Here is a 21635-nt window from a genome sequence, read left to right as displayed (position 1 = left end):
GTGATTGCACAAGTTTTGCAGTTGAAGCCTTTCACTTGACTATTTGGCTGCTACTTATTAATTTAGCAAGAGATTGTTGTGCTTTTCTTCAAACAAACAAGACAAGGACAACCCACTGCCCACTGGTTTCAAACATCATAAAATAGTTTTTGCTTCTAACTGAAGCAAAATCAGCATTTTGGTCCTAAGAAAGAAAGAATTTGTATTTAGACATTTTACATCTAAAATTTAATACAAACGAATTTAACTGTGTTGGCTTTTACGCTGTATTTGATAAAAGCATACTCGTAATTCTTTCCAATTTTAGAACGGACACCTATTGTTACTTTTTTTTTAGACAGCAAACTTTTTTGCTTGGACTTTTGGTTAGCAAACTAATATTTTCTAAAATAGTCCGTATTATTATAAATGCATCCAAATCACACCTTGGTGGGACTCCTAATAAAGTATCATGATTAATGACATCACAAACCAAAGTATGATATGTTATTTTAACAAACAAAAAAAAACATACAGCATACATCCTTGTTTCTAATAATTCTACTCTGTTATATTTAGTTTGAAATACCAGATTTATATGATTTTATAATAATGATTAAAATAAACAATGTTCTGTTTTTGTTGTCTTCAAATAGTTCATTAAACATTATTCGAACATTATGACACAGAATAATTCAACATTTATATATTAGAATATTGAACTTTATTCTTTAAGTATGTATGAAGTTATAAGATGAAATTTTACCAGCAAATCGCTTAATGCAACAGGTAAATGTGATGTCATATCAAACACTTGTATAAAATGTTAATGAAGTAAATGTAGTCAACCATTTAACGGTATCATTCCAAAAACATAATCAATTGGTAAACGAAGTTAACGAGAGGTTAATCAAGAGTATTAGGGAGGAAAATGATTAAAGAAACCCACGAAAAAGACTTCACAACCACAACACTCTCCATTCCTACCATCAAATTCGAAACTTACAAAAATACTTTCTTCATGCTAAAACTGTCATATCTTGAACAATAATGCCACAATGATGTGTACCCTATGCAGTGAAAGTTGTACATTAGGGTAGATGAAGCAATTACAGGTGTGGCTAAAAGGGTTGAGGTTGGAGGGAAATATCAGTTCTTCTTTCATTTTCAAAGACTACCATCACCAACCAAACAACCTTCCATAGGTAAGAAATTCATTACTCCATGAACTTATATTCTTTTCTTAATAAATATATATTGTATAAATATAAATATAGTTTCCTGTTCATTGCTATTTCTTATACTTCAAGTGAAAAATCTCACAGAAGGTTGTTGTTAACCTACTCTTGCTTTATACGTACTCTGAATACGTTTCTTCTACTCATTCATCTTCTTATGCTATCACATACCAAGTTAATACTTTTATCTGTATGTTTCTTTGGAACTAACATATATTAGATGTGTTTCAGTTGCTAAACATAATCATGCCATTTGGGTTAGTGTCAGCTTGGAATAAGCGAAGAAGAAGCAAGTCGGATGATCATCTTGATCCATGTAAGTTTCCTATAAGTGTCTGCAAGTTCTCACCCAACATTTCTTGAATTTTGTAACAGTGAATGATGAACTTTCAGGGCTTTATAGACCTGCGGAATATTGGAAACTTGAAAATGATCAAAAGGTCCAAAACCCGCCTCCCAAAAGGAGTCATGGATCATCAGTTTATACACTGAAGGAAATGGAGGAGGCTACTTGTTCTTTCAGTGAAGAAAATCTGCTGGGAAAAGGAGGATTTGGCAGAGTTTACAAAGGGAAGCTGCAGTCTGGTGAGGTAAGTTTTCAGAAATTAATAATCTTGTGTAAATTTCCAAAAGCAAAAACGAATAACTTGATAAAAATTTAACTTGGTAAAAAAGGAAATGGATCAAATTAGGGGGGAAATAGAATTTTGAGTGAAAAATAAGAATCTTGAAATTTTGTATTGGAAGGTTGTGGCGATCAAGAAAATGGAGTTACCGCCATTCAAAGCAGCAGAAGGGGAGCGTGAGTTTCGTGTTGAGGTTGATATTTTGAGCAGATTGGATCATCCAAACCTTGTTTCTTTGATAGGGTATTGTGCAGATGGGAAGCAAAGGTTTCTAGTTTATGAGTACATGCACAAAGGAAATCTACAAGATCATTTAAACGGTATCATTTCTTGATATGTTTTATTTATTGGGTTATTTGATCGAATAATTTACCTTTTGAAAATAACAGTTCTTTAGACTCTGTATGTGTGCTACAATTAAATGAATTCTTATGTTTAGCTCTGCAACCAATAATTATTTTGTTAGCTTGTTTACAAGTGCTTAAATCTTGTAGCTTTGATAAACACTTGTAGAAAGTCTCGCCTTCAAAGGCTGCTTAGAAACAGCTAATTAAGGGTAATAAGAAAATAAGGTGATAAGAAGCGTATTGCAGGTTTAAATAAGCCAATAAACACTTGAGTTGAGACTTTCCTTCATATTGTTACTAACAAAAGTGGTTACAGGAATTGGGGAAAAGAAGATGGATTGGCCTGTGAGGCTTAAAGTGGCAATTGGAGCAGCAAGAGGACTTGCTTATTTACATTCAAGTTCTGCTGTTGGAATTCCTGTTGTACATAGAGACTTCAAATCTACCAATATTCTTCTGGGCGATGACTACGAAGCCAAGGTATATACTATCTAACTTTCTTTGATATTCGATTTCTAAGGTTTAGTAATAAAATGGTATCCACAGATATCAGATTTTGGTCTAGCAAAGTTAATGCCAGAGGGTCAAGAAACTCAAGTGACAGCGAGGGTGCTAGGTACTTTTGGCTACTTTGACCCTGAGTATACATCGGTAAGAAGCAATTCTATTTGTGCTGTAATAATCAAGATAATGATCTCAAAAGATCATGATCTCAAATTATAATGACATTTTTACGAATATTATGAAGACCAATAACAAAGTCAAAAATTTACTTTGCTAACAGACGGGAAAACTCACCTTACAAAGTGATGTTTATGCATTTGGTGTCGTTCTGCTTGAGCTTATGACTGGGCGTAGAGCCGTGGACCTCAACCAAGGACCCAACGATCAAAATCTTGTACTGCAGGTATTGTGATTATACTATTGCTGCCCTTTTAATGGTCTAGTCAAGATACTACCATGAATGTTTTTGAATGATTCAGGTTAGGCATATATTGAATGACAAGAAGAGGTTGAGAAAGGTCATAGATCCAGAAATGAGCCGAAGCTCATACACAATTGAGTCAGTAGCAATGTATGCAAACTTGGCGTCACGATGTGTGCGTGTTGACAGTAACGAAAGGCCATCAATGGAAGAATGTGTGAAAGAACTCCAGATAATCATCTATACAAACACTAAAGGCTTGGGCATGGCAATGCACGCATTTAGAATGTTATGAAAATTTGATAGATTTGTTTTCCTTTATATTTCCAGAATAATTATTTTTTGTTCTTATAAACATGTATAGCATAATACTATTGGAAATTTGGTGTTTTTCTAAGGAACTTAAAAAACCAACTGTAAACAAAAAAGAATGCAAGAATATGACATGTGATCCTTTTCGAGTAAATGTACTTTCGTATGTCAGTTTGCATAATATAATTATTTTTTTATGTGTAAAATATATACATTCAGAGGCAAAGAACGCAAAAAATACATGTGTTACTATGATACAGTATTCGTAGAGCTTTAGACGTCATACCTCATGGCTATGTCTTCAGGATAGCTGTAGCGACATAGCAAGGACCCATACATTTGATCTTTGAGATGCATCTGTTTGAAAAGTTTGTACAGCAAGAGTGAGCCAAACTAACTTTTTTAGGAGTCAACTGTGGCAGACTACTTCAAAGCAGAATGAACAGAAGTTCAAAAATCCCTTCATCGACAATGACACATATACTAGAGTAGAACTTGTAAGACTTTTAGACATCTATTGGTGCAAAATTACTGTCATCGGCATACGATGTATTTGTCTCCGTAATGATGTTTGAGGCGGGAGGAAGTTGTTTACACATTAAATGTTTGCGTCTTTGTAGAGTTAGAAGGATCAAGATGTTATCAGTTTTGAAGACCGAGTATCCTGCTCTGGAATACATATTGAACGGAGCAGAATCAATCATTCTACAGTGCAAGTAAACCTCTCTAACCGAACTCATTTGAGAAATGAGTTCCTCACTTGCCTTCAAAAGCTGCCAACCGATTCCCTGCCTGTAAGTCACCAAACTTAAATCAGTCATCCATCCAAACATACATCTTTAAATAGTCTTCTTACTAGTTAAAATCCAACGAATTTATATAATCTTGATAGCAACACAGAACCAGCAGTTCCCTAATATCAGATAATCAAGTATTCAACAAGGCAAGAAAACCGACAAACCTAATAATTGATGCTTAGATATAATCCTTCAACGGTTATTACTTAACAAACTAAGCTTAGTGCATATACAGAATTATGAATAAATAAACTAAGCCACGAATAACGAAAAGCACAGAATATTGTAACCAATAAGTGTTGCGTGAAAAAATATATTCATGGAAATTACCTTCTTAAGGACTTCTTGACTGTCATGTTACAAATATAAGGTGCATTTTTTGGGGGAATGGGAGTTGGAGGTGAAGCATTAGCCCCAAACTGATCAAAACTTACTTCAACAGTCCCTGCTAATTGTATATCTTCCAATTTACCCCCTTGATCATCATCAGTATCTATTTCAGTTCTATGAAAAGCAATCAAAGTTACAGCATGAGGCATCAAAGCTCTTCTTTCAACCAAGTATTGTTTCACCAAAAAAGCCAAAAGCTTTACATAAGCTTTAGGCAACATCATGGATTCTGCAAAAGATTCAGCCAACAACTCAACTGTCATGTCCATTTCTTGTTCTTGCATCACACGGATTAAAAGCATAGACCCAGATGGTAATTTATGAAAAAGTTTGTAACTTTGAAGGAATTGAAGCTTTTGGAGATCTGGGTCTGTAAGGAATTTCCCAGATGGAAATGGGTTTTCTTGAAGAGTTGGAGATGATGATGATGGTGAAGATTGAGATGAGCAAGTGATGGTGCGATTGAAACGAGGTGGGAATTTGGGGTTTATGATGTGGGTTTTGAAATACGGTGGTGATTGGTGATGGAGATGGTGGATGGCAGCGGAGGAAGATAGAGAGATTGCGGCGGCCATGGAAACAGGAGAATGTGTAGGAGTCTGATTGGTTATTTTGTTTTCTGTTTTCTTTTTTCTTTTTTTTTGGATAATTTTGTTTATGAGTTTGTATTGAGAATTTTTATTTTGTTTTTTTTTTTTTTTTTTTTTTTTTTGCCTTATGGAAATGGCATTAAAAATAGAATCCGGCCTAGCAAATTGTCAACATAGAATAATCACCTACACACCAATGGTATTACACTAGTTGTAAAAGTTTAAAAAAATACAAAGAAAAAAGAATGGAAGAGAAACAAAATCGAAAACCCACGAAAAGAGTCTTGCAAAGAGAAGTGAAAACTAAAAAAAAGTACATATGATTAATTATACAAGGCAACAACAAATTAAAAGTAATCGGATCCACGCTAGAGAGCTCCCTCGAAGTAGAAATGCCTATTTCAAATACCCGATGGGGGGAAACCCCCTATTAATCAGCCCGAAAGCACGACTATCAATAGGGGTAAACTCTGCCCCCTCAGACTTGAACATGGGTATACCCAAGCCAAGACCTCATAAAGGAACTTCCTTATATCTTCCCCAAGGCTTAAGCAAGACCTCATGTATAAGGGGATTTGCTAACTAGTGTCTAATGAAGTCTAATTTTCCTAAAATATAAAATATGTAATAGTTATTCATTTAAAAATAGAAATTGTTTGATTGAATTAATACACATTAAATATATTCTTTGATTAATAAGAAAATAATGAGTTCATTAAATGTTTGTTAACTAGTGCATTAGAGCCATTAGTTAGCAAATCCCTTATTATAAACATACCTAAAAGCAAGGAAAAAAACCACTCCATATATAGAAAAGCTAAAATCCAAAATTAGGTATAACTAATTGTACAAAACATTAAGTAAAAACACACCCAAACTGAAACTAGCTATAAAAAGAAAGCACGAAGTTACATAAAATTGATTCACTATTTAATAAATAGTGGATCACTGCAAAATGCTCCAATCCATTTGTTGGAGACATGAATAGTTACTAAGACTAAACGGAGTGGCTAGCTTTTTGCCCGACCCTCGCCCCATTTCGCTCGACGTCGCCCCCCACACCACCCCCGTCCACCGACTTCCCTTTTGCCCGACTTCTTCCCCTCGCCCGTTCCACCTTTGACCACTCCAAACTTCAAGAATTTTTCCCCCTTTCCAATGCCATTAATGGCTAATTATTTTTTTTATTTTTTTTAATTTTCCCCTTTCCTATATATATCTTCATCTTCTTCCATTTTTAACAAAACATATACGTATATACAAAACACCATCACACACACACATAAATCTTCTTTCATTTTTACATAAATATATACATATATTACGGATATGGATCCTCCATCACCCTCTTCATCCGATGATTCAATCGATCTCGACGACGCTATTCTTAGTACCGTTGCTTTGACGGTTACTACTATGATTCAAGCCGCGGAAGACGAGGAAGATCAACTTTCGCCTAGAAGAAGAACGGTTCTGGAACGTCGACGTGAAGAGGCATACGTGCGATTGGTCCACCTTTACTTTGCCGAGCGACCCGTATTTGGCGCGAGAGATTTTAGACGGCGCTATCGTATGAGCAAGCGGCTATTTTTGAGAATTACAAATGATTTGAAAGAAAGGTATCCATATTTTCAACAAAGAATGGATGCTCGTGGGAAGCTGGGTTTCATGCCGATACACAAGACTACCTCCGCGCTTCGTCAATTAGCATATGGGTGTAGCGTCGACTTGTTTGACGAGCATTTGGAGATGTCGGCTAGGACTTCCCGGGAGTCGCTAATTTATTTTTGTAAACGTACATTTTATATATAGTTATATCTTATTTACTTACTTACATTATTATAGTTACATATTATTTAGTTAGGTATATAATATTTACTTACGTATATATTATTATATAGTTAATTTTACATTTTATAGTTATATTTATATAGTTATATATCAAATACTTACGTACATTATATATAGTTACATATTATTTAGTTAGGTATATAATATTTAGTAACGTACATATTATTTATATAGTTATATATCAAATACTTGTGGATTTGGAATGCATATTTTGGTCAGCAGGGGTCCAACAATGACATCAACGTGTTTGAGGCGTCCCCAGTCTTGGAAAAAATTATATCTGGCTTGGCACCTACAGGTTAATTACGTACTTAACGTATAAGTATATAATATGTAGTAATATATTATATATGCTTTTGTTAACTAATATTAGCTTTTGTTTAATTTGCAGCGGGTTTTTATGCAAACAACAACTACTACAAAGCCGGATACTACTTGACAGATGGCATCTACCCTGAGTATTCCACCTTTGTGAAGACTTTTACTGACCCGATTGACGAAAAGAGAAAATACTTTAAGAAAAAACAAGAATCGGCGCGAAAGGATATCGAGAAAGCATTCGGGGTTCTTAAAAAGCGTTGTAAAGTTGTTAGTTTTCCCTCACGGTTTTGGAACAAGCAGAGGATGCATGACGTGATATACGCGTGTATCACTTTACACAACATGATATTGGAGGATGAAGATAAAGCTTTTTGTCAAGACTTCAACGATGAAGACCCGACACTAGACCCGGCGTATTGGGAACAACAAACTTCAATGGAGCAACGGATCACGAATTCACAAGCCGTACGAAATAGCCAAACCCACAACATGCTCTTAGCGGATTTGGTAGATCATCTTTGGGAAAACAAGAGGAGAAATCATCCACCATACGTGCCACTGGAAGTCGATGACTACTTTAGCGATGATGATTAGTTATTAGTTATTTATTTGTGTTTGTGTATCGAATAAATTTTTTTATGTGTTTGATGTGTAGTTTTTATGTTTTAATTTGTATGTGTTGGATTTTAATTTTAATGGTTAGTATTTTATTTTACTATTTATAGAAATTTTGTTATTTTTATAATAATATGAAAATCATAAAAAATTAAAACAAAAATAAAATCAATCATTAAAACCAATCATTAAAAGTGCCACATGGCACAAGTCGCCCCTTACTTAAAAACCCACCCATTTCCACCTTTTTTTGAGGGGCAACTCTTTTTACCCTCCATGCCACATGGCACAAGTCGCCCTTTCTTACCCTTCTTCCCACTCCTCTTAGTTTAAGATTCATAAGGAAAATATTTTTTCGATTAAAAATGAATATAAATCTTCATATGTTTTTACATCCAAAAAAGGTGAAAGATGTTTATAACATGCATAACTTCATATGCCTTTCCATGCTTTAGCACATATTTTTTTGGATGCTCTATCTATCTGCACTTCCCAATTGTAGTTTGGAGGAATTGTTTGAAAGCCCAATGTGCTATCCTAATCGTGGGATGACTAGCTACTTTCTAAAACACTTTGCAGCTTTGCTTCGAACACCATTGGTCAAAAACTATTTGTGTTAATATTACTATCTACTTGAAGTTTCGTGTGTGGTCGTTAATGTTATATCATTTCTGCAAGTATTCTGCAAAGATTCGATTAAATTTTTGTAAACGGAAGGTTATTTGGTTGGAAACTTGTTTCATCTTCGTATCCGTGTGATTTTATCTCCAAGTTAAAGAGTAAAAGTAAAAACCAAACAGCCCATGACCCTTCTGTTTGGCTGAAATGTATTCACAATTTCACATCATACTTAAGCAGCACATGCTCAATTTGGTTATTGTAAACGAAATCTGTTTTAGTCTTTTAGATTGTTAGTTAACAGTTGTCATTTGACTCATTTACGAACCTGATTCACCAAATCGTTGACCTCCATTTTTCCAATCATCCATGTAAACTTATGGTTTCACTTGGATCTTTTTTCACCTTTTCAGCTTTGTTTTATTGTCCAAGATTTTACATGGTGCAATTATTATTTATCACGAGTAAAAATAAAGTTTACTAATATAGTAATGTTTTGTAAAATGTATGTAGCTTAGGTAATTTCTAGCTTTTGGAATTGGACCCAGAAAGTCCCACATTGTGGAGGAGATATATTATGGGGCTGGGATGTGTTGTATAAAAAGGGGAGGAGGCCTTGGGATTACTTACTTACCTTGACAGGGTCAATGGATGATCAAGAAGGTCCATGCCTTAGGTTGGTGACCTCCATTGCACTTTAGGAGGGGTGCCTACGTCATAATTTGTCTTCGCTGCAAATCATGGGCTCTCCGAACCCGCTCTCTCATGTATGGCTGATAATACTTCTGTTTTATCTCGATCCAGCTGAATTGTATGATGTTTCAACAAGAGTACTATCAGCCATACACGAGCAAGTGAGTTCAATCTTTTTTTCACCGCCCCTTCCCATCTGCATTTTCCAATTCCAATTTTCGTTTTGTGTAGAAGTTGTTGTCCGATTAAGTATTATATCTTGTTTTCTTTATTCTCTGAATAAATATGATTTTTGTTACAAATAATAATGGTTAATGTTTATTTCGTCATATACATAATGTTTGTGAGCTGAACACTTTTGTAAATCCAATCTATCTTCAAATCGAGTTAAAATACAACTAAAAAATAAAAATAAAACCTTTGTAGTTGCAATGTGAAATAACTTATTGATATTATTAAATCATAAACCAATTCATAGTTGTAGTTGATTCATAAGAACAAAAATAGTCTCCATTGTCCAATGACAACATTAACTTTCCATCACTCACATGCCACCTGAAGTTCCCTTCTAATAATCTTATATTCATATTTTTTCTAGTAAATACACAAAGATAGTTTTGCCGTTCAAAAATAACTAGATAAAACACACAAAGATAGCCGGGGGCTGGCCTGAAAAGAGGAGCCGATCTTCCCATCAAGCATAAACCGAATCCTCATACTTGCCGCTCCACCTGTAAAAAAATTCGAATACAAAATGTAGGCATATTCAGCCTCTAAAGTCTAAACGATTATGAAAAATTTTAGTTATAGATTCAAGAATATACACACATAGATGCCAACCTATATTCATCGTTTTCAGGAATGTTGAGCTCTAAAGCCTCTTCAAATGGCTGAAAGATAAGATCCAATCTTTGGCTATCGACTTCACCAAGAGTTAAAGGATCCCACTGTAAATTTAACAAATCATTAAAAGAGTTTATGCCAACTAAATAACTGTTGGTAGCTAATGTGTCAATTTTCTTGGATATAGAGTTTGATTTGAACTGTAAATCAAACCATAACAGCATGGATTACAGTTCTCACAGACTGTAAAGTTTGTTTGTTTAAATATAAATGGACAATGTAAAGAGTAATAGATAGAAGATAAGAAAATTACCTTTGGAGAGTTATCTTTATCTATGGTAAGAGCTCGAATACCCTATTCGTTGCCCAAAAAAAGGAAACATTCCTTTCAGTTTTGTGAACATTCATATTTTACTAATTAGTCGTTGTTAACTGAATACCTCATAAACATCACCAGATATCACCCTTCTGAGTATATTTATTGTGAGTCTAAATTCTTTCTTTAGGCACTCTGATAGTGTTTGCTTCCTCCCGTCACGAACCTGCCATGTAAAGAGAGCCGCACATAGGCGCTATCAAATGATCTTAAACTACGAGTTTGTGGTTTGATGTTTTGGACTTCAAAAATTACCGATTTCAGATTAATCTTTAAACCAGTAGGAGATGATCTTTTTAAGCCCTTAAGAACTGGTGCAATCCATGCATTTCCTTCCTTTCTTGACTCGGCTTCCTGTGTACAAACACATTTTTACTCAGCACAGACACAAGAAGAATAAAAATTTCTTCTTTATCTGCCACAAAGGAAACTTACAAATGATTCCAGGATCTGCTCCACAGATTCCTTTGAAAAACACTCATCAATTACCGCACGCCTGAAATTTCCTAAAGAATATTAGTTTTTATGTAGATTTTCCAAAGATTGAAACTTTTGATTCTTAACTTAGGATGAGTACTTGTTTAAGATGCTTTCTTCACTAATCTGGATATCTAAAGAGAATTCTTCAATAGCAGCTTTCACTATGTTCTCGTCACCTGAGTCCAAACTTACCAAATGGTTCTCTAGTGCCGACAATTTCTGAAAACAAATAGAAATATTTTACTCACTAACCTAACAATTATAACAATTAGAGCAAAAGAATCTTTGAAACTAATGTTAAATGCAAACTTACATCCAAAGGAACCAAATGTGTGGCTAACCCAGCAGCAACCAGTTCCTCACCACTCAACCGTGCCCCGGTCAAGGCAAAGTATTCACCTAAATAAAAATACCAACAAAATTTATTATCATTTTCTAGTCAGACATTTCTTTATATAAGCCCCTTTTTTTAGTTTATACTTTGCTTGTATCAACAGGGCTGTTAAGAAATTCAACTAAATTGTAAGATGGGTTGAAAATGTGTACCCAAACGGCCTGGAAGATGAGAAAGGATGTACGAGAAACCACAATCAGTGTGATACCCAATACTTGCTTCAGGCATAGCGAATATCTAAAATAAAGATTGAAGAACAAACTAATTTGGCATGCCTAACGAACACGACATAAACACATACATATGTCAAATGATATTCTAAAACTCACAGTTTTTTCAGTGACAACTGAAAACTTCATTGGAACCATAAGTGATGCACCTCCACCCATTGAAATTCCATGAACAAGTGCAACCTGGAAGAAAAGTTCCTTTTGAAGCTCTCTTTCCACTAAGAATTTACATATCACATTTGCTAACTTTTTAAACCAGCATATCTGGCTTTTCGTTCTAAACTAACTTTTGTTGCAAAAACTAAAAATGTCAAAAGCAGACTATGTTCATTTGGCTAAAGTCCTATTATTACACAGTTGTTACATATCATAGTAGTTATTACTTATTGCACGTTATATATCATCATCACACATTTATCATCAGGATATATTGATTTCTGCTTAATTAGTTTCCTAGTTTTGTTAATTTTCTAGTTACTGCTTCCCAATTCTAGCAAGCTACTTATCTTGCTGGACGCTAGCTAGTTGCTACTTGTGTTCTTTATCAACGGAGAACATATGTATGCTCGTAATACGATAAGCTATTGATATAAACTAGGATTCAAATGCTTTATTTCGTAGTCTATAAAAATATCATACATGGTACTATTGGGAAAAATTGCTAATTCCTAAACTCGTGTTGTTTTTAATTTCACTTTTTTACAAATTGTTTGTGTGCGACGTGGAAACTGAATAACATGGTTTGTATGCTAATTAGTAACAAAAAAGCACCTGCGGTTTCTTGTAGGTAAAATTGTGATAGCAGAGCCAATAAAACCTATATACCACTTCAAGACATGAATCCTCTGACATGAAAGACAAACTTTTAGATTGTAATGACCAGAAAACGCTCGAAAAGAAAAAGAGGGAATACAATGCTAAGCAAGAACAATAAGATTACTTGACGTCCTGCCGTCATAGAACATTTTCAGATCCCCACCAGCAGAAAATGCACGACCAGCGCCCTAAACGAATATAAAACGAGGCGTTACACATAAAAAAGTTCACTACTGACAGATAGAAGTTGAATTGGGATATGGATTAAAACCTTAATAATCACTAGCTTTACATCTTCATCTTTTTCCCATTTTTCAAGATTTTGTGCCAACAGATAAACCTAATGATCAACAAATTAACAAATGTCTAATGATCTAAAAACACAATTGCAGACACAAAGGTGAGAGTTTTACCACTTTGGCAGAAATGACATTTAGTTTTCTTGGCTGATTCAAAGTGATCAATCTAACATGACCTTTGTCTTCAGTAAGAACAACCTAAATATGATTAAAATTTCTTAAGTCAAACATACATACAATGCAATAAGTAATAACTTAAACCAATAGATATTAAAAATTACCTCTTCTTCTGCTGGGTTCATTGCCATTTTTTTAGGTTATGGGATATTGGGATTTTCTAATAAAATAAACATAACAAAAAAATTAGAATACCCAGTTGCTAAAGTAAGAAAAAAGATGGAATCTTGATGAGCTAAAACTGATTACTTGGTGATATCAGAAAGAAAGCAAGCTGAAGCTGAAGCCCAACTGTATAAAAAAGATTTTTTTTTAATTTGAAAAGTAGTTTGTGTTAGGTAGTAATTGACTTGAAATCACCATCTTTAATGGTGGAAGAGGTAGGTAAGGATAATACCACCATGTGAATATTCAGGGCTACGTATTTACTCGTATTTCTTTTTACTTTTCTTCAATTTTTTCACTAGGAAATGATCATGTCTTTTTCATACAAAAAAATGGGTAGAGATTAACATAATTTCTCCAAGTTTTTGATTCTGTTTCGGTACCGAATTGGAAATGAGATTGGACTTTTGTCTCAATTTAAGTGACAAATTTGTTTTTACATACATTTTGATTGGTAAATTGATCATTTGAACCTCAAATAATGTTATATGTAATACTCACTTTACTTTTATAAGATAATTTTATATATAACTCTAAAAATTATTCAAAAAATAATATCATTGCTTAAGTTTTTTTAAAGCAAACAATATAAACTAATCCATTAAACTGCTCTCACTATGATTCAACAATTCACAATTTCACATCACAAGCCATTTTATTTTATAAACTAATCCTCATACTAGTTTTTGGAGTAAGACGGAGCATCCACCCAAATAAAACATAGAAGTAAGATGTTAAATTTAGAAGCATCAAAGTTGCATGATAATTACCCAAAAATTTACATGATGATAGAGTTGGTTATACAAACACAACTGGATGCGTGACTCTATACATTTCACCAAGCTTGCAAATGAAAGAAGAAAATGCAAAGCTCAGAAATAGCATTCATGCATTAAAATCTCCCTGTCAGGCACTCAGTTACACATCAACAATGCATCTTCAGCAGAATTGGGAGGCAATTGCTGTATTTACCTTTTCAGGTTATGTTTATGCCAATTGCTCTTGACTCATGTGATGCATTGGTTTTGCTTTACATGACTTTGAGTAGTGTCGGTTTTCAAAGCCAATGTTTGGATTTGAACTTTTTTACTCAATTGGTCAGCGGTGTCTGTTGGTTTCTTGGATTCGCTTGATGCTACATCATCATGGCCGTCATTGACAGCTCCTTCACGATGCACAATGATTGCCAGAATTTCACACCGACTCATCACAATCACGAAATAATATGGGATCCATTTCACAGGCCTGTCCAGAAAACATTTTACAATCTGAGGCTAACTTTAGTGCCGCCATTGCAAACAATGACCAGATCTTTTGAACTCGCCCATATAACATTGGTATTTAAAACCTATAGGAATAATGTGCTACCCACCTTCTTTATAATCGATCCTAAGAAGTAAACTATGATACGAAGTATTAAGGTTTTAATTATCGTGTGCCTAAGAATGGAGATACTCGGTTTAGTGCTTCTCTTTATCTTGATCCTTGGATTTACCATGTGTTTAGACCTCCTTTACAGACAGGTCAACATGTTAGGCACATGCCATAAGTCATAACTCATCATAAATTGCACATCTAAACATACCGTTGACATATTCTGAGTCTAGACGCTGTTTTTAGTAACGTGTTGATGATATTTATTAAAATTCTAAAACATACCCTTTGCTAATGAGAGATTAAGCAAGTCTGCTGGTCTAAAGTATTTGTAATGAAAAGGGCAAACAACATGATTTTATGCCAAAAAGTTTCTGAAGGAATGATGACAACTTCAATTTTACAAAGGCACAAAAAAAGAATTAGTTTCTCATGGGCCAGACAGAGAAATCTTGTGATGTCGACTTCTTTCACAAAATCCAATTAAGTAAACTAAAATAGATATTTCTAATCCAGTGGGCACGGTTTACTTAAGATTAAGTAAAGTTTGCGGTACGGATCATTTTCCTTAAATTAAAACCAATGTGTGTCTTAAGCTTGTCTTGAGCAAGGTTCATGTATAAACTTGGCCACCTCTATGGCTATACATTTGGAAGTTCAATTAAGATGCATGTATAAACTTATCTAAAATGCATCTAATGGAAACATAGATGCTTCCAAGTAAACCAAAGGCCGACTATGTTCATTTATTTAGCTAAAGTCCTATTATTACACAGTTGTTACATATCATAGTAGTTATTACACGTTATATGCATCGTCAGACATTTATCATCATGATTTATTGATTTCTGGTTAATTACTTTCCTAGTTTTGTTACTTTTCTAATTACTACTAAATTCTAGCAAGCTACTAATTTATTTTGAATTTTTTTTTGAAATAGTCGTTTTTCAAAGGTGTTTTGTTAAACAAGTTTTTGAAAAAAAAAGTTGGTACGTGTGGGTAACCCAGTTTTTCAAATACCGGTTTCTAAATTTCGACTCGAAACCGATATTTGAAAACCCGGTTTCAAAAAAACGAGTTTGAACCCGGTATTTCAATTACCGGTTTCAGACGTTGCAGGTGTGATTTGACAAGCTCATGTACGATCTTGACTGGCTACAGTGGTCGCGTGCACCAATTTCGAAACCGGTATTCCAAAAACCGGTTTCGAATGTAACAAATAAAGTTATAAAACATTATCACCACTTCGGCAAATGATGAATTCCGGTCGGAAACTGGTAACTTGCAGAAGAAGATCGCCAAAAAACTTCAAATCTCGATTACTTACTCAATTCTTCGAATTAGAACTCGAAATTAGTATTAGATTACTCAGACTCAAGCCGCGAACAAACCCTAGCCAAGAATGAAGCCGATTGAAACTCGCCGGTAAATTCAAAATTTCACCGGAGAAATTAAAACTGCAATAACTTTGTAGTTTCTTCGAGTTAAGACTTGAAATTACCACCAATCGACTCAAAAATCGATCCCGCACAAACCCTAAGCAACGGTTTTTGGATATAAAGCTTGCCGGAAAACTCGATTGTTCGCCGGAATCTAACCGCAGTCAAAACTTAACCGATTGGAAATCGAAACCACGAGAATGAACAGAAGAAGAACGCGAACAAAACCTTGTAACTTTCAGCTTGATTTGATGCAAAACAAAGTAGAAATCGAAGAAAGAAATTTCAAGGATATTTTTTGATGTTTTTTATTCTCTTTCTCTTTTTTTTTTAATTAATGAAAAATGTACTCTGTAAAGAGACAAAAATAACGGTTCCTTTTAGACTTGAAAGTTATGTTTGACTCTTTACTCAATCATGTGAATTTTGACAAACTAAAACAAAAATGTATATATCTGGATTCGTTTACAATGTAGCACACTGTTCCTCTGCATCCTCTGCAAAAGCTATACCTATTTTCGAAACCGGTAATTGAAATACCGAGTTCAAACTCGTTCTTTTGAAACCGGGTTTTTTCAAATACCGGTTTCAAGTCGAAAATTTGAAACCGGTATTTGAAAAACCGGGTTACACACTTTTACAAATTTTTTTTTTTCGAAAACTTGACAAAACCCTTTAAATACGACCGTTTTAAAAAAAAATTCCAATTATCTTGTTGGCCGGCAGCTAGTTGCTACTTGTGTTCTTTATTGACGGAAAACATATGTATGCTCTTAATATTAATAAGCTTTTAATATAAACTAGAATTCAAATGCTTCATTTTATAGTCTATAAAATATCAGAAATAATGGGCAAAATTGTAAATTCCTACACTTGTATTGTAAAAATGATGGTTTGAATGCCAATTAGTAAACTGGAAAGGAAAAGCATCTGCGGTTTCTTGTAGGTAAATTAAATTGTGGTAGCAGAGCCAATAAAACCTATATACCACTTCAAGACACGAATCCTCTGACATGAAAGACAAACTTTTAGATTGTAATGACCAGAAAATTCTCGAAAAGAAAAAGCGGAAATACAATGCTAATCGAGAACAATAAGAATACTTGACGTCCTGCCGTCGTAGAACATTTTCAGATTCCCCACTAGCAGAAAATGCACGACCAGCGCCCTAAACGAATATAAAACGAGGCGTTACACATAAAAAAGTTCACTACTAACAGATAAAAGTTGAATTGGGTTATGGATTAAAACCTTAATAATCACTAGCTTTACATCTTCATCTTTTTTCCCATTTTTCAAGATTTTGTGCCAACAGATAAACCTAATGATCAACAAATTAACAAATGTTTAATTATCTAAAAACACAATTGCAGACACAAAGGTGAGAGTTTTACCACTTTGGCAGAAATGACATTTAGTTTTCTTGGCTTGTTTAAAGTGATCAATCTAACATGACCTTTGTCCTCAGTAAAAAAGTAAGTAGTAACCGCTCAGTGTCGCCTTTCGTGGGTTTTGAGCCCCAATACCTCGACGGTGTATGAGGGAGGTTAAGATGTAGGCAGACCTTACCTCTACCTAAGTAGAGAAGCTGCTTCTAGTTTCTACCTAAATGATAGAAAAGGTCCTCCAACCTTTGCATGGGACGATGATCGAACCCATGACCTTTGTCTTCAGTAAGAACAACCTAAATATGATTAAAATTTCTTAAGTCAAACATTAAAGTTTTATTTATAGGATTCATGGTATTACAGTTTTAGTCTCTCTCTTTTTTTTTCATTCTCAAAGTTTTTTATCATGTTATATTTATGTTTCATGAAAGTTTGCAATTTTTTTTATTTCGCCACCTAGGTTTTATGTTAAAAAATTTGAGTTGTATTGCTTTTTTTCCAATTATAACAGTTGGCATATTAAAATTAATAACCCACTTTAAAGTATATGTCCGATTGTTATCCGAGGTAAACGGCCGGGTATAACCCTAGTTGAAGTTTTTAACAATATAACTAATGCTATTACTATTACTATTACTATATGGAAATATAACACTATGTGAAAGTATAAGGGTTAAATAGCAATTAATGGAAAGGTGCGTTTATAAGTATCGTAACTCAACCCCTTTTGATCGGCAGAAAATAAAATACCAATACCTATCAAGGGTTTTCGAAGATGGCTCGCTGGTATTTTTTCTAATCTATTATTCTAAATTGATTGATTAATTATTCAATATGTATTATATATATATATATATATATATGAGAGAGATCAAATAAGAAGGTGTCTTAAGGAGAGAAGGGAGAGAAGGTCTTATGAACCAATCAGAACGTGATATGTGGATTTAAAAAAAAAGGACGCAGTGGCATTTTTGTAAATAAATCAAAGTTTTGTCAGCCTGGTTTTGAGTCAGCTTGGGTCTGGGTCAGCTTGAGTTATAATCAGCTTGGTCTGTCAGCTTGGTTGGATCAGATTGGTCAGCCTGGGTTATGGGTCAGCTTGGTCAGTCTGGAATCTAGGTCAGCTTGGGATCTACATTTGTGTAGATTATGTGTAGATTTATGTCAAGTTGACCCAACCCACACTAACCAAGCTGACCCAACCTGACCCAGGCCCCAAGCTAACCCAACCCAACCCCAAGTTGACCCAACCTGGCCCCAAACTGACCCAAAACTTATAATCTACATTTGTGTAGATTAATCTACATTTGTGTAGATTGTGTCAAGCTGACCCAACCCAAGCTCACCCAACTTGAGCCAACCTGACCCAGACCCCAAGCTGACCCAACCCAACCCCAAGCTGACCCAACCTAACCCCAAGCTGACCCAAAACCCATAATCTACATCTGTGTAGATTGTGTCAAGCTGACCCAACCCAAGCTGACCCAGACCCCAAGCTGACCCAACCTAACCCAAGCTGACCCAACCTGACCCCAAGCTGACCCAACCCCAAGCTAACCCAACCTGACCCCAAGTTGACCCAATTAGACCGTGACCCAAATCTGACCAAACTGATCATGCTGACCAACCAAGCTGATCAGAACCCAAACTGACCCAGACCAAGCTGACCACCCAACCTGACCCAGAACCCAAGCTGACCAAACCAAGCTGATCATAACCCACGCTGACCCAGACCCAAGCTGACCCAAAACCAGGCTGACAAAAGTTTGATTTATTTACAAAAATGGCACCGCACATTTTTTTTCATTTTGACACATGTTGCGTTCTAATTGGCCTATAGGACCTTCTTTCCCTTCTCTTAAGACACCTTCTTTCAGGATCTCTACCCTATATATTTATAACATATAATTTTATATATGTTTGTGGGTTGATTAATAATCGTGAAACCCTAGACATATATTATGTAATTCATATTCATATTGAAATGGAAAATTTTGTAGTGATATTCTAATTTTTGGTGAACAAAAATTGCAGTAAACAAGTCATACCAGATACACGACCATCCAAGGCCAAGTTCAGGCCCTCCCCAATTCAGCTTCTGCATCAGCGTGATGTAAGAAATTATCATCCTACCAATCCATCCATGCTTTTGTTTATTTTTAATTTTATTCCAATTATTATTGTTATGTGTTACTTATTATATATCTTTGTGTAACCCTGATTGTTAACAGGCTTTTTTTAAAAAAAAAAAAAAAATAGTTTGTGTTGATCTGCTGGTTATTTTATATGTTTATGTTTGATTTTTCACTTCAATTATCAGATTCATTATCTTTCATAACTCCGTGCTAAAAATTAGGATTAGGTTTATGTATACGAATATTGATAATGGCTTCCCAAGCATAGGGGGTGAAGTATCAGTCAGCTACACTTGTTGATTTGTGTTTCTTTAACTTTCCGAATTTGCTTAATTAGCTCGAGGACAAGTTTTCCAGGATGCGTCTTGCTCAATCATCCCCAAATAATGTCACGCAACCTTCATCTGACAAGCCACCATCAGCAAAAAAAAGAAGACCAGTCCAAACAAGCAATCATCTCGGCAGGTTGCCATTCAATGCTTTTAAAACATTATCATTCATTGCTTTGCTATATTTTCAATGTACCTTATTGTTATTCGCGTGATTGGTTTATTTCTCAGGGTGGAAGAGACAACAACTCTAATTTCGAGGAATATGAACATGGTATATGCTTCTGTTTTTTTCTTTTTTTTCCCCTTATTGAGTTATTCTTTGTTCTCGTTTGTTAGGGTATGCGCCTGTAGTTCCATCGTCTATGTATCGCTGCCTTCAGGAGGATATACTTGGTTATGTCAAGCATTTGCAGACACACCCGGATGACCTCTGTGTTCAGGCAGATTTAGAATCGGCCGAGTTTGATATCGAGATTTCTGCTGATTACTACAGGGATGAACTGCCAAAGGACTGGAAATAGTATGTTAATGATTTGACCCCTTTCCTTTCTGTCATATTTTATCTACCCTTTCAACTCCCCTACTTTTTTTAATCTTAATTTCTTATCGCTTTCTTTTCACCGAGCCAAACTTCATTCATAAAACTGACATTAATTCTTTTAATTTACTGTGTGCTTGTAAAGCAAGATATTGTTTCTAGTTTTTCAGCCTTTTCCAATAAATAAATTTTAATTTCAAACTTATCATATATATTCTTGCAGTGATCGGGCCACTGCGGGCAGATGGAAGGAAATTCCATACTTTCATATCAATCGCTAGTGTGTCGGTATCTTTATATGTGGTTGAGGTTGTTGTCTACCAAGGCTTTTGTTTTTAATTAATTACTACTAGGTATGTGGCGTTATGTTCATGCAAACCAGGTTTTGTTAATCTCTAGAACACTACTCGTATCAATGATTGACAAACTAATATTTTGCTTTTCTCTATCAATGCAATGATGTGCCTCCGATTGAACACATTTTGCTCTCATATCATATGCCATATTGAATTTTTATTTTTTTTTATCTACCGAGAACTGCTTACAATTGGCCTTTGGTTTTCTCTCTTTTCTTTAGAGAAATTCAAAGTTTCAAACATGGTTGAAAATTATTTGCGCTCAAGTTATAATAAGGACTGGCAATCGGGTCGGGTTTGGGTTGACGGGTTGAATATACTCGACACTTGATGTCAAAATCAGGTTGGAAAAACTCAACAACTCAGAACCGGTTAACTCTAGTCCAAACCCACCAACCTGATTAACAGTAGGCTGCTGGATTGGCTTGCTAGTTTTTGGTCACATTGGTCAAATGGGTTGCCAGGTGGATGGTTTGGCGGGTTGGTTTGAGGTCAAACGTGCCATGTAGGTTGTTGGGTTCGTGCGATGGTGTGATGTTTTGGATCAAATATGTATAGTATCAGGTCAATTCGGTCGGTAAGTCAAGTCTGCCCTAAATACACATCCTGCCTTAGTTTCTAATCCAAAAACTGTCATGTCTTGTGCTTATTGCTCCCCACATGGGCCACACAGCAGAGAACCTGTGTTTTTTGGACCTAGTTAGGACTTGGGAGTTTTGTGCCGGTCGAGCTGGCTATGGATATGGGTTGCTTGTGTCGGCCATTCATTGTATTCTCATTAAACAATAACGGTATTTGGCCTTGAAAAATCAGTTATAGTAATTTCCATCAACATTAACTTTGTGTGAAGCACATGACTAGACATCAAGGAATTTTCGCCAAAAAAAACCCGGTAACAACAAAAACGGCCGGATATACGTCAAAATCAAGGGTGGGGTGGCTAGATTTTTGATAGGAAGACGGGCATCATTGAAGGCCAGAATATAGATAC

At 35.0% G+C, this 21635-nt stretch overlaps 4 protein-coding genes and 1 pseudogene across 4 annotated transcripts; 3 read left to right on the top strand and 2 right to left on the bottom strand.

Moving 5' to 3' along the window:
- The first annotated feature begins 1298 nt into the window (after positions 1-1298).
- On the top strand, positions 1299-3496 carry LOC122585614 (probable serine/threonine-protein kinase PBL28). The gene is made up of 8 exons (XM_043757736.1): positions 1299-1307; positions 1449-1533; positions 1611-1807; positions 1965-2163; positions 2507-2670; positions 2737-2841; positions 2975-3097; positions 3174-3496. The coding sequence occupies exons 2-8, from the start codon at positions 1464-1466 to the stop codon at positions 3408-3410; spliced, it is 1095 nt and encodes a 364-aa protein (XP_043613671.1). The 5' UTR covers positions 1299-1307; positions 1449-1463; the 3' UTR covers positions 3411-3496.
- Positions 3497-3569: 73 nt separating this feature from the next.
- Positions 3570-5269, bottom strand: LOC122585615. The gene is made up of 2 exons (XM_043757737.1): positions 4555-5269; positions 3570-4219 (listed from the first exon to the last, which is right to left on the bottom strand). The coding sequence occupies exons 1-2, from the start codon at positions 5187-5189 to the stop codon at positions 3934-3936; spliced, it is 921 nt and encodes a 306-aa protein (XP_043613672.1). The 5' UTR covers positions 5190-5269; the 3' UTR covers positions 3570-3933.
- A 1264-nt stretch (positions 5270-6533) lies between these two features.
- On the top strand, positions 6534-7016 carry LOC122580759. The gene has a single exon (XM_043752960.1). The coding sequence runs from the start codon at positions 6534-6536 to the stop codon at positions 7014-7016; it is 483 nt and encodes a 160-aa protein (XP_043608895.1).
- Positions 7017-9235: 2219 nt separating this feature from the next.
- LOC122586235 lies at positions 9236-9362 on the top strand (annotated as a pseudogene).
- Positions 9363-9736: 374 nt separating this feature from the next.
- LOC122605251 (3-hydroxyisobutyryl-CoA hydrolase-like protein 5) lies at positions 9737-13279 on the bottom strand. The gene is made up of 16 exons (XM_043778164.1): positions 13167-13279; positions 13022-13077; positions 12855-12938; positions 12713-12781; positions 12566-12629; positions 12397-12470; positions 11725-11808; positions 11548-11632; positions 11315-11400; positions 11099-11220; positions 10957-11017; positions 10777-10875; positions 10586-10687; positions 10459-10500; positions 10143-10249; positions 9737-10033 (listed from the first exon to the last, which is right to left on the bottom strand). The coding sequence occupies exons 2-16, from the start codon at positions 13046-13048 to the stop codon at positions 9997-9999; spliced, it is 1143 nt and encodes a 380-aa protein (XP_043634099.1). The 5' UTR covers positions 13049-13077; positions 13167-13279; the 3' UTR covers positions 9737-9996.
- Positions 13280-21635: the final 8356 nt, after the last annotated feature.

The sequence above is a fragment of the Erigeron canadensis genome, chromosome 1 (genome assembly GCF_010389155.1).
Source record: "Erigeron canadensis isolate Cc75 chromosome 1, C_canadensis_v1, whole genome shotgun sequence".
NCBI classification, from domain to species: Eukaryota; Viridiplantae; Streptophyta; class Magnoliopsida; order Asterales; family Asteraceae; genus Erigeron; species Erigeron canadensis.
Note: the sequence above shows the minus strand (reverse complement) of the source record. Positions and strands in the feature narration are given on the sequence as shown.

Bases quoted from the DNA above. Each gene is read 5' to 3' on its own strand.
- LOC122585614 (XM_043757736.1), top strand. From the start codon at position 1,464: ATGCCATTTGGGTTAGTGTCAGCTTGGAATAAGCGAAGAAGAAGCAAG. The intron at 2,671-2,736 runs GTATATACTATC...TGGTATCCACAG, and splicing joins GCGATGACTACGAAGCCAAG to ATATCAGATTTTGGTCTAGC. The intron at 3,098-3,173 runs GTATTGTGATTA...TGAATGATTCAG, and splicing joins ATCAAAATCTTGTACTGCAG to GTTAGGCATATATTGAATGA.
- LOC122585615 (XM_043757737.1), bottom strand. From the start codon at position 5,189: ATGGCCGCCGCAATCTCTCTATCTTCCTCCGCTGCCATCCACCATCTC. The intron at 4,220-4,554 runs GTAATTTCCATG...GGTGACTTACAG, and splicing joins GTCAAGAAGTCCTTAAGAAG to GCAGGGAATCGGTTGGCAGC.
- LOC122580759 (XM_043752960.1), top strand. From the start codon at position 6,534: ATGGATCCTCCATCACCCTCTTCATCCGATGATTCAATCGATCTCGAC.
- LOC122605251 (XM_043778164.1), bottom strand. From the start codon at position 13,048: ATGGCAATGAACCCAGCAGAAGAAGAG. The intron at 12,782-12,854 runs GTAAAACTCTCA...GTTGATCATTAG, and splicing joins ATGTCATTTCTGCCAAAGTG to GTTTATCTGTTGGCACAAAA. The intron at 10,876-10,956 runs GTAAGTTTCCTT...GTTTGTACACAG, and splicing joins AGCAGATCCTGGAATCATTT to GAAGCCGAGTCAAGAAAGGA.